Here is a 15,175-nt window from a genome sequence, read left to right as displayed (position 1 = left end):
GTATGAAGGGATGGACACTGGGAGGAGGTAACTATGGGGAGGAAGTGGGAGGGGAGCTGCTGCATTGTAAATTTTGGTCAATGACATAAGACAAAGTATATGTGAACTGCTGTATGAAAAGTGAATTTACTCTGTAACAATCTTCACCCAAATCCTAAAAAAAAAAAAGTACCAACCACGTGACAACCACCATCCACAACACAACCCTGTCCGGGTCTGTACCTGTGGCCACTGCAGTGACAAACTTGGATCCAAAGTGTCCGTCTGGGGAGAGCCGACATATGTTGGGGTGTTTGTTTTGGAAGTCCCCTGCGGTGATACACTCTTCGGAACTCAGAAAATAGGTGTCCTGGGATGAGAGAGCAGTACATCAAACATCACAGCATTACATCAAACACACACACGTGACTCCTAACACCTCCACGGCATCAGGACAGCATCATGTCAAATGCACACATGCACATGGTTCCCAATGTCTCCGCTGCAGCGGGAACCCATCATATCAAATGCACACACGCACGCACATGACTCCCAACACCTCCACTGCATCAGGATAGTATCATGTCAAATGCACGCACGCACACAACTCCCAACACCTATGCTGCATCAGGATAGCATCATGTCATATGCACACACACACGCAGCTCCCAACACCTCTGCTGCATCAGGACAGTATTGTGTCAAATGCACGCACGCACATGGCTCCCAACGCCTCTGCTGCAGCGGGACCTCATCATATCAAATGCACACACACACACACATGACTCCCAACACCTCCACTGCATCAGGATAGCATCATGTCATATGCACACACACGCACGGCTCCCAACACCTCCGCTGCATCAGGACAGCATCATGTCAAATGCACACACGCATGCATGCGACTCCCCAACACTTCCACTGCATTGGGACAGCATCGTGTCCAATACATACACACTGCTCCCAACACCTATGCTGCACTGGGGTAGCATCATATCAAATGCACACACATGCGTGGCTCTCAACACCTCTGCTGCATCGGGATAGCATCATGTCAAACGCATACATGCATGCGACTCCCGACACCTATGCTGCATCAGGACAGCATCATGTCAAATGTATGCACACACATGACTCCCAACGCCTCCACTGCATCGGGACAGCATCATGTCAAACGCATGCACACACAAACTCCCAATACTGATAACCGCATAGATGCAGCACCATGTCAAATGCACACATGCGACTCCCAACATCTACACCATATTAATGCAGCATCACGTCAAACGCACACACGACTAACACCCATGCTACATGAATACAGCATCAGCTTAAACACACGCATGCGACTCCCAACACCTATGCTGAAACGGGATGCCTACATATCCAGCTATCCTGACAGGCTGTGATAAACCAGAAATGAGTACAGCCAGACACACAGGCCTGCAGGCTGATCCTGTTCTCTGAGGGCCACAGGCTGTGACGGGACAGTAGGCTGTGCTTCTGCAGTCAGCTGCCCTAGCCTTACTTTTTTGGGACAAGTGTTTTGGAAACGCTACTTGGTCTGGAAGCCAGGTGAACTGCATGGGGAGCCCAGGCACACAGGTTTGTGCAGCTAGACACTGGGCTATGGGCCAGACTTGTGCCTCCACCTCACCTTGTTTCGACTGTATCGGACTGTGCCCTTTCGGGTGTCTTCAGAGACGAGGTCTGTAAATATCCAGCCAACCTTAATCAAAAAGGAAAAACACCTCTGAGTGTGTCCCTGACACAGAGACGAGTGTTCTAGGCCTTCTGCCCAGATCGCACAAGCACCATGCCCTCAGCTGACAAGGAAGCAGCAGCCCCAGCGCTCGGCTTTTCTCTGTCAGAGAGCGAGCTCCCTAGAGAGCAGCACTTCAAACAGATGGGTGGCAATGGAAACGTCCCCCAGCTGCTCTGGAGCCCCGGAAGGGCTGGAAGTCTCTGGCGCACAGGAGCAGAAATCTATCTGGAGGTACCCTAGAGCCCTCCTGGGGCTCGTTCAGCCCTGTTGCAGCACCTGCACCTGCCCCGTGCCCTATGGTTGCCAGCCCACCTTCACCCGTGACCGTCCGAAATCAGAACCCGAGTCCACTCTGCCACAGCTGCGTGGTGGGCCAGGCCCACCAGCAGTGCACTGTCTTCCCGCTTTCCTTTAAGGAGTGACTGGAAACGTTGGAGGTTCGTACCCAGCCAGCACCTCTGCAGGAGAAAAGGCCTGGTGACCTGCTTACAGAGCAGTGTCTGTAGCGACATCAGCTCAGAAAACAGACCACCTCACCCGTGAGAGACGGGTTCATTTAGAGAAATCATGTATGAGACCCAACGGTCACAGACTCTAAAGCCAAGATGAGAAGCTGAGGGGGCTGGGAGGCCAGAGCACTGACCAGGATGGACTGAAGAACAACGGAATGGTGACAACACGGTGACAAATGTAACCAGTACCGCTGAGCGGCCTGTGCACAAGTTGATAAACGGGAACCTAATCTGTTGCCTGGACTTCCAGCTGACCCCAGCTCTAACACAATGGACGCCAGTTAAAGAAAAGATGATGCCTAGGAAGCCCTATGGGGCAGGTCTACTCTGTCACAGGGGTCACCACGAGCTGGACCTGAGCCGACGACACTCAGACACTAGCAGGCGGCCGGCCTCTCAGCACAGCCCTCGCACAGGCTCCTCGAGCCTGTCTCCCAGACACGACCCGGCCAATGCAGACACTTACTTCCTCCAAAACCGCACAAACACGCAGAAGAACCAAAGGAGGGGGACAGCCCCAACAGGTGACTTCAGCGTAAATATAATGAAGCAAACTCAAGGCTAAGACCAGTGAGGCTGAGGAGCCCGTGTGTGGGGACGGCCAACCGAGTAACTTCAAGACCTCCGATCACAACTGCGCTTATTATGAACTTTATCATTTCTGCGGCCAGTAACAGTCAAAAATTTACACCAAGTTCAACCAAAACGCAACCCTGAACCAGGATTCTGGGCCTCGTTAGAAACAGTAGGGCATTTTTTTCTTTAAAAGATCAAACGGCAATTTAGGGACCTGCTCAGTTATCCCTAGGCTTCAAACCACATTTGCAGTTTTCCCTTCACCTGTACAGTGTGGTTTCATCTGAGTGGATTAGGAAATAAAATTTAAACTCACACCTCTGTTACTACTGAACTTCTCAGATGGAGGTGTTTTAAATTCACAGGCAAACGCATGTCTGTGCGAACTTATCTAAAGCTCTTGGGGACACCAGCACAGGCATGAGACAGCCAGGCCAAAACACCAAACTGCCTGGAGAACCGAGGGAGGCTCAGGGGCTCCGCGGCCCACAGGTAGAACCTGGAAACCCAGTGACCGAGGAGGAAGAGCTGGGAGCACCAAGAGCAGGGAGGGCTCTGTGGGAAGGGTGTGCAGAGTGGACAGGCCGAGACACCTCAAAGGGTGGTCCTCTCCAGGCAACAAGCACGGGCCTATGCTGGTGCTCCCCCTGTGGAGCAGGTCAACTCTCGTGGCTGATAGCTTCACACTTAGCTCCTGTGTGGGGAGCTTTTCTCTTAGCTCTGGCCACGTTGTCATTTTACTTCAGGTCTGGAAAAAGCTGGCTTCAGAGTGCCATGCCTGCCCCTGGGCAGCAGGGAGACTCGTGCCCAGACCACCCCAACACAGAGCCCGGTTCCCTCCTGCAGGACCAGATGGCTGACAGACGCCCCAATACCTTCCTCAGGCCAAGTTTGGCAGCGATTTCATCCACCACCTCAGCTTTCGGATCCTCAAGCAGCTCCAAGCTGTTCTGAGTACCGATCTGTGGGGAATCAGAGGGACGGAAGGTCAGGGGGTGGCGCTGGCAGCCCTGCTGTTGCCTCTTGGCCATGGGGCCACGGGGCGTGGTCTCCTCGCCAGAACACAGGACAAGCAACAGAAACTGCAGGGCAATCGGATAAACCACCACCCAAAGTCCTGCCGGCCTTCCTTTCTCAGACTGCACCATGTGTGCTTATTCAGGGCCCAGGGAAGCGTCGCCACCTTGTTTGAAAGGAGCCTTCCTTGGGAAATGGAGACGTTTCCAAAACCTCCTTGGATAAGTCCTTTTGTTCCCTGCAGGTCTGGCTGTGGTATAGACAAGAGTAAAGCCGCAGGCACACTGTCCCCAGGAAGCAGCCTTGAGAAGTGTGTCAGCAGCTGCTACACGAACAAGGCTGAACTTCACAGTCAAGGTGCTGCATGGCAAAGACAGCATGAACATGAGGGGAGACCAAGCCTGCACCCAAGAACCTGAGAGGCACTGATATTGGCACAGCCCTCGGCTCTGGGCCTTGACAAACCTAGGGTGCTTGCTCACGTTGGCCTGAACCCACCACAGGACACCAACTTCCCGGAGTTAACAGCGTTTCTGAAAACATGAACTTCAGTTCAGCGCAACCTGAGGCTCACGAACACCTACTGTCCCAAGCAGTAGTCCGAGCCACAGAACAGGATGGTGAACTAAGCCTACCCCGGGTCCCACCCATCGAGAACATCCTCGTCAGTAAGTCACAGCCCAGCACAGCAACACCAGAACCTGGCTATTGGCTGCTGCCCACGCGGAGGGCCCGTCTAAGGGGACGGATGCGGTGGCACGAGCGTCAGTCCCTAATGAGCTGGAGGTCTCTGGAGGTCAACTGCACTCACTCCAGGGCCCCATCAGGAGAGGTCTGGATGGCAGAGGTGTCTGTCTCCTTTTTTGTCAGTGGTTCTTTGACAGCTCTGTTTAGCTCTCCTGCAAGAACCCCTGCAAACCGAGTTTGCTGTTCTGTGCGTCCCTGGGCTCCCCAGTTAGGTTTCAGGGTCTCCACAGTCGTGTCCCTGCTGACATGTAGTGTCTCCTTCGAGACAAGGCCCCTGAAACACTACATGTGCAGGAAATGTCAAAGGGTTTCAGGGGTAAGCTCCACTCAACTGTGTCTCCGTGCAGCCAGGACAGGGACATGGCAGCCGTGCGGGAGCCACCCTGTCTGCGGCTCAGGCCCAGATTAGTCACACTGGTAACAGCCACAGTGGGGAGGTGAGGGGAGTGTGCACTGCAGGGCCTGCTGACCCAAGACGGGGGGCTGTATGTGTGTGTGTGTGTGTGTGCAGGCATGGACGTACACGTGAACACCTACATTAGAACTCTGGAAGTCTAAACCAAACACCTGTTCACCGTGGGAAAAGGAAGGGACAGGGAGAAGGGGCTACACTTCTTTACAGGTCTGACCTCAGACTCGGGCACATTCTTTCCTTTTCTCCCATTTTACTATGAAAAATTTCCAGCACAGGGCAACTTCAGGATCTTACAGGGAAAACCCATAACCCAAGTCCTAGACACCACCATTAGCACTGACTATTCTCTATCCATCTCCCACGGAATCCCTCGGGGGAACGAACAGTTAAGCACTTGGCTACTAAGAGGTCAGTAGTTCAAACCCACCCAGTGGCTCTGTGGAACAAAGACCCGTCAATGTGCTTCCATAAAGATGGCAGTCTAGGCAACCCTGTGGGTTTTGGAAAGCCAGAATCAACTAGACAGCAACTGGTCTTTTCCTTCTTTTCTTACTCATCTGCCTACCCACCCGGCAATCCACCTAATCCTTTATGTTGTATTTCAAACCTAGGGTGCTTGCTCACGTTGGCCTGAACCCACCACAGGACACCAACTTCCTGGAGTTGACAGCGTTTCCGAAAACATGAACTTTGGTTCAGCGCAACCTGAGGCTCACGAACGCCTACTGTCCTAAGCAGCAGTCCGAGCCACAGAACTGGAGACATAAGTACCCAAAACCAAACCACACCCACTGCCGTGGAGTCAATTCTGACTCACAGCTCCCGAAGAGGACAGAGTGGAACTGCCCACAGGGTCTCCAAGGCTGTCAATCTTCACAGAAGCAAAGCCCAAACCACACCCACTGCCATGGAGTCGATTCTGACCCACAGCGCCCCTAGAGGACAGAGTGGAACTGACCACAGGGTCTTCATGGAAGCCGACTGCCTCATCTTTCTTCCACAGAGTGGGTTCAAACTGCTGACCTTTTGCTTAGGAGCCCAATGCTTTAAACACAGCGCCACCAGAATTCCTTAGACATAAGTATACTTCCTCCCAAATGATTTCATGTGTGTATCAAACTGCATAATTTAACGTATGTTTGTTTACAGTTTTGGCTTTTTTAGTTAAGGTTTATATAGAACGAAAGAAATAAAGTTAGGTATTTTTCTAACTACAAGGCAAACTGTTGTTACTCTCGTTAGGTGCTGTTGGCATGCTTCTGACTCAGAAACAACATACAACAGAAGAATTGTAAGAGGAGCCAGGCCGCGTCTGATGTTGCTGAGGCAGGTGACCGCACCAGAGCACCGCACAGACGGCAGATGAGATGAGAAGGCCCATCACTGTTACCTCACTGATAAATGCACTGGTGACAAAGAAGACACGCTTACTTAGGAAACATGCGCTGCAACGTTCTGGGGCCGGGATTTCACTTTCCCAATAGTCCAGAGATAAGTAATAAGGCAGAGCGCGAACAGTAACGCCAATGGGGTGCATGTGGCCTACAGAGGCCGCCCGCAGAACCAGGAGCAAAGCACCTGGTCGTGCCTACCTGGGGGGGCTCGTAGATCGCAGCCACCTCGGCCCTGATGCCAAGAGGGATGTCTCTGTGCTCTGTGTACCGGCCATACAAGTACCCGAAATGCTGGTTCCCCGTCTTCCTCCAGAAGTCAAGGAAGCGGTCTGCCACAGTGTGGTTCTCAAACATGATGTTGTCCACGTGCCTGTATTTCTGCAGAGGGGTGATGTGAAAACACGATGTCAAGCACCCATGAGCACCTTTTACCTAGTCCTGAAAAAGAAGTGCTAAGAACGTACCCTGCCCTTACGATGCATCAGAAGCAGGCGACCAGGCTGGCCGATGCAGCACAGTAACGTGAGCACTTGCCACAGGGCAGGCTGGCAGCTCCCCACACAGGATGACTTATCCACAATAAGGAATTAATCAATCTCACCTAAGAGGCAGGCTTTCTCAATCTCTACAGTAAAAACAACTTTCAAAACTAGTCAAGGAGACCATGGGATTCCCTCTCAGGACATCTTATCTGGAGTGGGCAGTGGCAGGGAAGATGAGCTGGACCAATAATGGCCTTTAGGTCCCAGGAGGACTTGTCACTGGTCCTAGCTGGTGAGAAGACAGCCTCTTAATGGGCAGAGTCACAACCACTCAGCACCACACACAAGAAAACACTGCCTCCACCACTGGTTCCCGCTTCCAGAGTTGAACACCTTACAGATCAGGCCCTCAGCACACGACTGCCATGAAAGTCGGCCCTTCTGAGAACCCGCTGTGCATAAGGCACTCTGCTACGGGCTGTTCCTTCCCACGGAGGGATGCTTCCGGACACGTTCAGTCCTCAGCTGGGCAACAGCCCTGTGGCATGTGGCCGTCCAGACAGGAGCAGCTGACCTCTCACCTGTCTGTTCAGGGTGATGGCACTGGGCTGGCACTTGGTGCAGATGCCATTTGGCCACGGGAGGTGTCCCTCGCAGCCTGACTTGATCTTGCAACTGATGTTCTCCAGGGCAACAAACTTCCCCCTAAGAGAGAAAGGAGCTCACGGTGACGGTCAAGTGCTAAAAGGTTCGGAGGGAGTGGAAATAACCTCGAGACCGGACCCTTCCTGACAGACACAGGGGGAGCGGCAGAGCCGGGCTGAGTCACCAAGGTGACGAGCTGCAGTGCCAGCCCTGTCCCTCAGCTGCACAGGCACACACATTCTCCGAGACACACAGCTTTTATTTTGACCATCACTCACGAACACCAATGACTGTCCAACAACTACTCATCTGAACCACACCCCAGAGAACACAGAGAACCTCTTCTTCTGTGTCACTAACGCACCAGCAACTGGCACCCCGTCAGCCTAGAATTTGTGGACAACAAGAACCCTTGCCCTTGGGAAAGGCCTGCTCAGGATACACAGTAGATGCCTTTACTCGGTGTGATAGTTGGAGCTGTGTGTCAACTTGGCTGGACCCCAGTTCTGTGTGGTTGTTCCCATGACGGGATCAGATGACTGTGTTCTGAGTGGCCAGTCTGCCCAAGGGGAGTTTCCCTAGGGGTGTGGCCTGCTTCCAAGATATCCAGGGACATCCTGGGAAGAGCCACATTCCTTGAGGGATTGGAATCCTGGTGTGCGGACCACAAACCTCCATGAGGGAGCAGCCCACCGCTCGGCCTGGAGATCTTGGATTCGCCTTTAGCTGGAGCCAACAACTAGTGCACTGCCTGCCAGCTTTCAATCTCTCAGCCCCCTGCGCTCACAGAAGACAAGGCTGTCACCAGCCCATTTTCCTCCAGAGACCTGGACGACTTGGACTTGTCGGCTTCTATACGCTTGTGAGTTATTTTCCTAAGATAAATTTCTCTCTCTCTCTCTAAAAAAAAAAAAATACTTGCTGGTTTTTGTGTTTCTCTAGAGAACCCAATCTAACACACTCGGCGACTGCCCAGTAAAAACTAGCTAGGAGACAGCCACTGTGGAGCCCTGGGGCCCGCAGTGACCCTGTGATCCAGCAGGGTCCTCAGTCCCAGCATCCCTGCCACAGAACACACCGTGACACCATCTCACTTTCACAAACCAATGATGTCCACAGGGTGCCTGGTCTTGCTGCCCTGGGAGGCAAAGCAGGCTGAGGAGGGAGGTGACACCAGGACTCATCCCCCACAGACAAGGGCACAGCTGTCTCCACTTTTTACAGTCCTTTGAGGATGCCAGTGGGAGTCAGAGACAAGCTGCAACCATGTGACCCTGATGGGTTCCACAGGATGCTGCTGCCTTGGTGCGGCCACCATCTCCTTGTGGTGCTCACAGGAGCTGGCACTGATAGCAAACACACACTAGGGGGGCCGGGAAGGCAAGGCCGTATGGTGGTCTGGAGAACCAAAGGCTTCTACTAGGCCCCTCATGCCTTGTCATCACCGTCTCTTGGGTGCTGCTCCCAGGTCCCCTTCTCACTCTGACCCCTCCCCGCCCCAGTCTGCTCTTCAAGACTCTTCCCAACCGAGCACATTCAGGCAGCTCAAGTGGTTGCTGTGCCTGTTACGCTATGAACAGGAAGCTGGAAAGGGCGGCATTCGAGGGGAGGGGTTGACTGGATTGGGAAGTGGGTGGGCTGAGACCGTCAGTTTCTCTAAAGAGCAGAAGATGTGTTCAGATCACACAGACATGACAAAAGGACAGCCTCCTACGGCCTCCCACCCCGCAAGCACCACTCGAATGTGACAATGCACGAATTCTCCGAGGGCCTCAGTGCCCACAAGGTCACGCTGCCTAGCACCTGGCTCTCCTCTAGAATGCTGGGCCCCGCTCTGGTCTCCACATGTGACACACAACCCCAGTGTCCACATGCAGCTATGGCCAAGAACACAAGAGAAGATGTGACACATGGTCAGGCCACAGTCAGTGCGACCACCCATCCACACGCTTACTTGTCAGCCCCGCCAGTCAGCTTGCGGATGTAGGCATGAAAGGACATATGCTTCACAGGAGGTTCAAGGTGGTTCAGGTAGTCCTCATCAAAGGGCTGCCAAAACAGAGAGAGGCGCAGTCAAGCACCCATCAGACACACATCACGGGACAGGCAGCCGTGACCACCTTGGCCCGCCAGGCCCCAGAGGGCAACTGGGAAACGGTGCTTGGCTTGAACACACTCAAGGAAGCGAGCCAAGTTTCCCTCTGCATGTTGGATGTTTCCAAGATTACAATGGATCTCTGTCTACTAAACACAGAACGCTCTAAATCACGTCAGTGTCAGGAGACTCTCGCCCAGAGAACAGCCCAAGAGGAACCATGAGGTGTGGGGGAGTCAGGGCGGCCCTGGCGTAAATCCAGCACCAACCAGACACCCATCAGCACTACTGTGGTGGCTCCCAGTCTCATCAGAGGCATCAGCAGAGTGGACAGCAGTTTCTGGCAGAGTAAATCAGGACAGTGACGAGCACAGACTGACAGCCCGAATGCTGTACGCCTTCAGGAAGACCGTCCCAGAAGCCATTATGGAGGCTGCTCTCTATCAATGACACAGACCCTCTAGCTGTCCAGGATCCCCTGAAGGCCAGTCCCATAATTAAAGGCTCAACCCCTTCCTGCAGCTCCCAGCAGTAACAAGGCCCAAGGCGGGGCAGTAACAGTAAGTCCTCCTAGCCCCTCTCACTGTGGAGTTGCATACCCTGGGGCTCAGGTTAGACTCTCACCTCGAGCGGGACGCAGTGTACACACTTCCCCAAAGGGCCGTGGCGGCACCTGCACAGAAAGAGACACCAGCAGTGAGCAACCCCCAAATGCAAACGCACCTCCACTTACCAAAGGGCCCTGACTGCCCGGATGAAATTACACTTCTTGCAGCCTGGTGTTTGTTCTCACACGTACCAGAAAGACCCCATGATGTGTGTATAACCTTGGGACGCTGACACCAACAAACAGTGAAAGGAAGGAAGCAACCTATAATTCATTTGTTAAAACGTTAAGTAAACGAACGCGAAGGTGATAGGCAGGCGTGGCACACACCCTCAGAGAGGTCCCTAACCTCTGAGTCTGGCCAGAGATACGGGGGCCATGAGCTCCTGGCACTTCTGCTCACAGAACACAGAAACCTGGGCAGCTCCCCACTCACGAGAAACCAAGCTGCCTCATGGGAAGAGGGAGGTGGGGGCTAGTCAGCGAGGCAAGCAGCCCCTCTGGAGCGCACTGAGATCACCTTCCAGACCAAGGTGATTTCTTCTCGGAGGCACGTGATTGCTACATCTGACAGCATGTCAGAATTAAAGCACACACACGCAGGCACACGCACATGCACGCACACAAAGATTCCTAGTGAAGCTGTGGGGACAAGCCACGGAGGAGAGCTGAGCCCTGGGTCCCCAGGAGAACCCGCAAATGGAAGAGGCGTGCCGACTGACGGCAATGGCTGTGCGGTGGCACTGTGCCAGCTGCAAAGAGTACGACTTGTGGCTCTTCAACCTAAGGCAGGGTAGTTGCTGATGCAGTATTGGAAACCAAATACTTCAATGCCAGCACTCTGCCACGTCTACAGAGCTACGCAGTTAAAAAGAGCAGCGCAGATATAAGTCACCTTCCCTCAGTTTCCCAGCACAAGGGTCTGGTACCCAGAACGCATCACCAACACCTACACTACACACAGGCCCACACACATAAGCACTTTATGTTATGGCAGGGATGAAATGCACCTCAGAGAAGGAGAGGTTCTAAAAGAACTGGAAACTCTTATGAAGTGCTGAGCTCGTTCCACCAGCGCCAGGCGTGTGTGCTGTGTATCCGCTCTACTAGCCCTGGTCATGTGTGCTGTGCCCGCTCCACCAGCGCCAGGCATGTGTGCTGTGCCCACTCCACCCGTACCAGGTGCGTGTGCTGTGTACCCGCTCGACCAGCCCCAAGAGTGTGTACTATGTACCCACCCCACCAGCCCCAGGCGTGTGTGTTGCACACCCGTTCCACTAGCACCGGGTACACGCTCTGTCAGACACTGAAGTGGGCCATGTCTACAAGCATCTCGCCTTCCTGATCCATCGTGATCGTGAGTCTAGGGATGTGGAAATGGCCCACACGGCACACGCAGCACTTACAGCTGGGGATCACGGCTCCGGTAGATCTTCCCGTCCTGCCTGCTCAGATACTGGTCGATGTCATCTTCTACCACACTGGGTGCCCCTAAGGCCTTCACCCCTAGTAGGGTTGATGTCTCCATGTCAGACGAGGGTCCAGCAAGGCTCGAGGGGAACAGGAATAGCAGGTCACCATGTCTGTACAAACAACACACATGAGGTAGACACCTTCCCCTGCTCTCCTTCAGGGCGCGTGCCAGAGCCCAACATGGGCATGTGTCTCCCTGACATCTGCAGAGAGCGGCCTACAGGGACTACCTTGATGGTCTTGGGGGCTCAGCCCTGCAGTCTCAGGAGATTACTAGGTCAAGTGGCTTAAGACTCCACAATGTTGTCCATCCCACTGTGGAATCAACTCGGCTCTTAAAACCTTATGAGCAGCTATCTAAGATGCAACTATTGGTCTCTTCCCACGCAGAACAAAGAAGAGTGAAGAAAACCCAAGACTCAAGGAAACAGTCCATAGGACTAATGGACCCCATGAACCCCGGCATCTAGTAGCCCAGGACCAAAGGAACCAGATGGTGCCTGGCTCCCACTGTCGACTGCTCTGAGTGGATTCACGACAGAAGGTCCTGGATAGAGGGAGGAAAAAAAAAAAAGTAGAACAAAATTTAAAATCATAAAAGGACCGGACTTAACTGGTCTGACAAAGACTGGCAGAAGCCCCAAGACTACAGCCCTGAGGTCCTCCCCAAACACAGAACCAAACCCACCACGAGGGATCATTTCCAGCCCAACAACAGGCCCACAAAGTGAAACTAACTTCAGAGTAATCAACTGTGAGACCACATGGGCAGCGTTTACCCCAAAATAAAGCTCAAAAGGCAGAAGGGGCAGGCAAAGAGGAGGAACGGGTACAGGACCCCATGCCGGGAGGGGGAGGAGTGCTATCCCACTGAATTAGTTGCAGGGACTGCAACTAATGTCATGAAACAGAATGTGCATAAATTATTGAACTGAAAATGAATTTGCCCTATAAACTCTCACCACAACCACAACAGAAGGGTCCAGTGTCAAGAACCCAGGGTCTGTGGTCTTGTCTTAAGTGCTCCTTATACATCCTGGCACTTACCCAACTTCACGGGCATGACTATGAAACCAAGGAGGCCCCAGGTCTGGGGCAGCCCCTCACTTCCCACTCAGCCCCCATATCCCTCTTGTTCCTCTGCCTCTACTTAGTGCCCCCCCCAAATTCCATTCACCCCATACACAACTTTCCATTGTTCCCCTACCTTCACACACACATGTGTACATACAGGGGGATGGATGTAACAGGGTGAATGTCATTATTCTACAAAAATGGGACTGTCACAGGCACCGCTTTCCCACATCTTGGTCTTCTCTCTCAGCAACACCTCACAATGTGCCCCGCCCCCCATATAACCAACCCACTTCAAGTGTCACTTCTCATGGTGGCATAGTATTCCCCGGTAGGCTGGCTGTCTCTCGTTCACCCACCACTCCTCTGATGGGCCTGAGGTTCACAGGGTTCTGCCACTGTGAACACGCACAGGGACGCATCTGGCACAGACACTGCAGGTCCCTGGTAGAGACACTGCTAGACTATGGGGTTTCTGTTGGCTGTCAGAGCCCCAGGATTACTTCTTTCCAAAACAGGGTGCAATGCCTCGCGTTTCCGCAGCAGCGTTTGGCTTCTCACGTTTGAAACGTAAATTATGAGCAGACAGTCTCCAGGTTACGATGAGATACATTCCCGGCTGTGTCGTTAAGAATCTGTCAGTCAATCACAGCATTGTAACACAGGGAAGCAGGGCTTCAGAACAGCGCTGCCCCACTCAAAGATGGCGGCCAACCACACCGCTCTGCACTGTGTGTGGCTCTCTGCAGTCCTACCCACAGTCCAGTCTCCCCTGTCGGGCTCCTGAAAGGACTCCCTACACCCCTCCTGAGTCTCCCACTCCAAGGTTCTGACTCATCATTTTTCCCGTCCTGGTCACCATCGAGAATAACCCGAACTATGAAAATGCCAGTCTGTTCCTGTTTCGCCTCACCGGCCATGAGGGAATCGGTTGAAATCTGCGTGAAAGCAAAGGAGGGGCTGTCTGTAAGTTGGATCTTTGTAACCCGAGGATGCCCTGCATTTCCCACGATCAGACTCACACTGATCTGATGGAAACACTTGATCCACAAAGCTGACCTGGTGTGACCAGAGGCTAAATACACACTTCCGCTTCATGAACAGCTTACAGAGCACTGCAGGCTCCCGTGTTGCTGCAACTTCAAGACCATAGAGCTGGTTTCCACCACAGAGGAAAACAGGAGGCTGGGAGGAAAACACTGCAGCACTTCGTGGGTAAGTGTTTGATGACTGCTGCCAACAAGATCCACACCCAGAACAGGGCTGGGGGCGGGGGGCTGCCATGCACACACCAACCAATGGAGAGAAGATGAGGCCAGAGCAACATGTGAGGACATGTGGACATCGGGAGGCCACCCTGCAGCTCTTTGGTGTACCTGCTCTCTCCTTTTTCCAACCTAACCAGGTGCCTTACTGTTTTCTTGCATGATTAGGGGATGATAAAAATCACCAAACCTGAGTCAAAGATTGTTTCCAGCAGGTGAGGTAGCCCAGAGCGCCTCCGGCTGTAACACTGTGCCCAAGCCAAGACAAAGCCATCAGTCTCTATCTGCTTGAACATCCAAAGAGGACCCAGGAATCAGAGAAGAGTTGAATTGCCACCATGCCCAGCACCTCCTCTGCCACGGAACCAGAAGAGAGGGATGGTGTCTGGCTACCATACTGGATGCTTTGATCAAGGACTCAACAGATGGCTCCTGATCAAAGGTAGGAAAAATGTGGACAAGAACATCAAATTCCTGTGGAGATGTGCAGCCTTATAGGATCCATTAAGACTGGGGGACCCCAGAACCTCTCATCCTGGAACCATCTTTATACTTTGAATGGAAACTATCCCATGCAATCACCTTAAACAACCAAAAAAACAAATCCACTGCTATTGAGTAGATTCCGACTCCTAGTGACCCCGCAGAGGGTTTCCAAGGCTGTCAATCTTTACAGAAACAGACTGACTCATCTGTCTTCCATGGAGCAGCTGCTGGGTTCGAACTGCTGACCTGCTGGTTAGCTGCTGGATTCCTTACTATAGCGCCACCAGAGCTCCTAAACCAAACAACAGTTTTGCTCAGTGACAAAGAACGTGAGCCTCGCACATTTCATTCTTTTAAATGATGATCTGTGAGCCACCAAATGGACCACGGGGACTGTGAAGCCCAGATAAGAACAGCAGGGAAACAATGAGTCAAAATGAGACTGACAACGTGAAGAGTATAGCCAACGGCACTGACCTGTACACCGAGAAACTGTGAGATGGGTGTGTTCATTACGCATGTTTTCATCAAAATAAAGGCCTCGACCAATTTATAGCAATAAGTGCACACATCAAAAGAGAAGAAAGAGCCAAAATCAACACTTTAAACGAACATCTCCAACAATTAGAGAAAGAACAGCAAG

At 52.8% G+C, this 15,175-nt stretch overlaps 1 protein-coding gene across 1 annotated transcript in view; it reads right to left on the bottom strand.

Annotated features, from left to right (window-relative positions):
• Nucleotides 1–15,175, bottom strand: part of NPLOC4 (NPL4 homolog, ubiquitin recognition factor) — a 69,176-nt gene that overhangs the window by 26,460 nt on the left and 27,541 nt on the right. The window contains exons 4-11 of the mRNA XM_007959584.2: nucleotides 11,641–11,817; nucleotides 10,252–10,300; nucleotides 9,487–9,581; nucleotides 7,469–7,592; nucleotides 6,604–6,783; nucleotides 3,708–3,794; nucleotides 1,637–1,708; nucleotides 223–349 (exon numbers count right to left, since the gene is read on the bottom strand). Of these exons, the coding sequence (XP_007957775.1) occupies nucleotides 223–349; nucleotides 1,637–1,708; nucleotides 3,708–3,794; nucleotides 6,604–6,783; nucleotides 7,469–7,592; nucleotides 9,487–9,581; nucleotides 10,252–10,300; nucleotides 11,641–11,817 (911 nt within the window). The remainder of the gene's footprint in view (nucleotides 1–222; nucleotides 350–1,636; nucleotides 1,709–3,707; nucleotides 3,795–6,603; nucleotides 6,784–7,468; nucleotides 7,593–9,486; nucleotides 9,582–10,251; nucleotides 10,301–11,640; nucleotides 11,818–15,175) is intronic.

The sequence above is a fragment of the Orycteropus afer genome, unplaced genomic scaffold (genome assembly GCF_000298275.1).
Source record: "Orycteropus afer afer isolate SDZICR_OR568_19922 unplaced genomic scaffold, OryAfe1.0 scaffold00018, whole genome shotgun sequence".
Lineage (NCBI taxonomy): Eukaryota > Metazoa > Chordata > Mammalia > Tubulidentata > Orycteropodidae > Orycteropus > Orycteropus afer.
The sequence above is the reverse complement of the archived record's forward strand: the minus strand, read 5'-3'. Positions and strand labels throughout refer to the sequence as shown.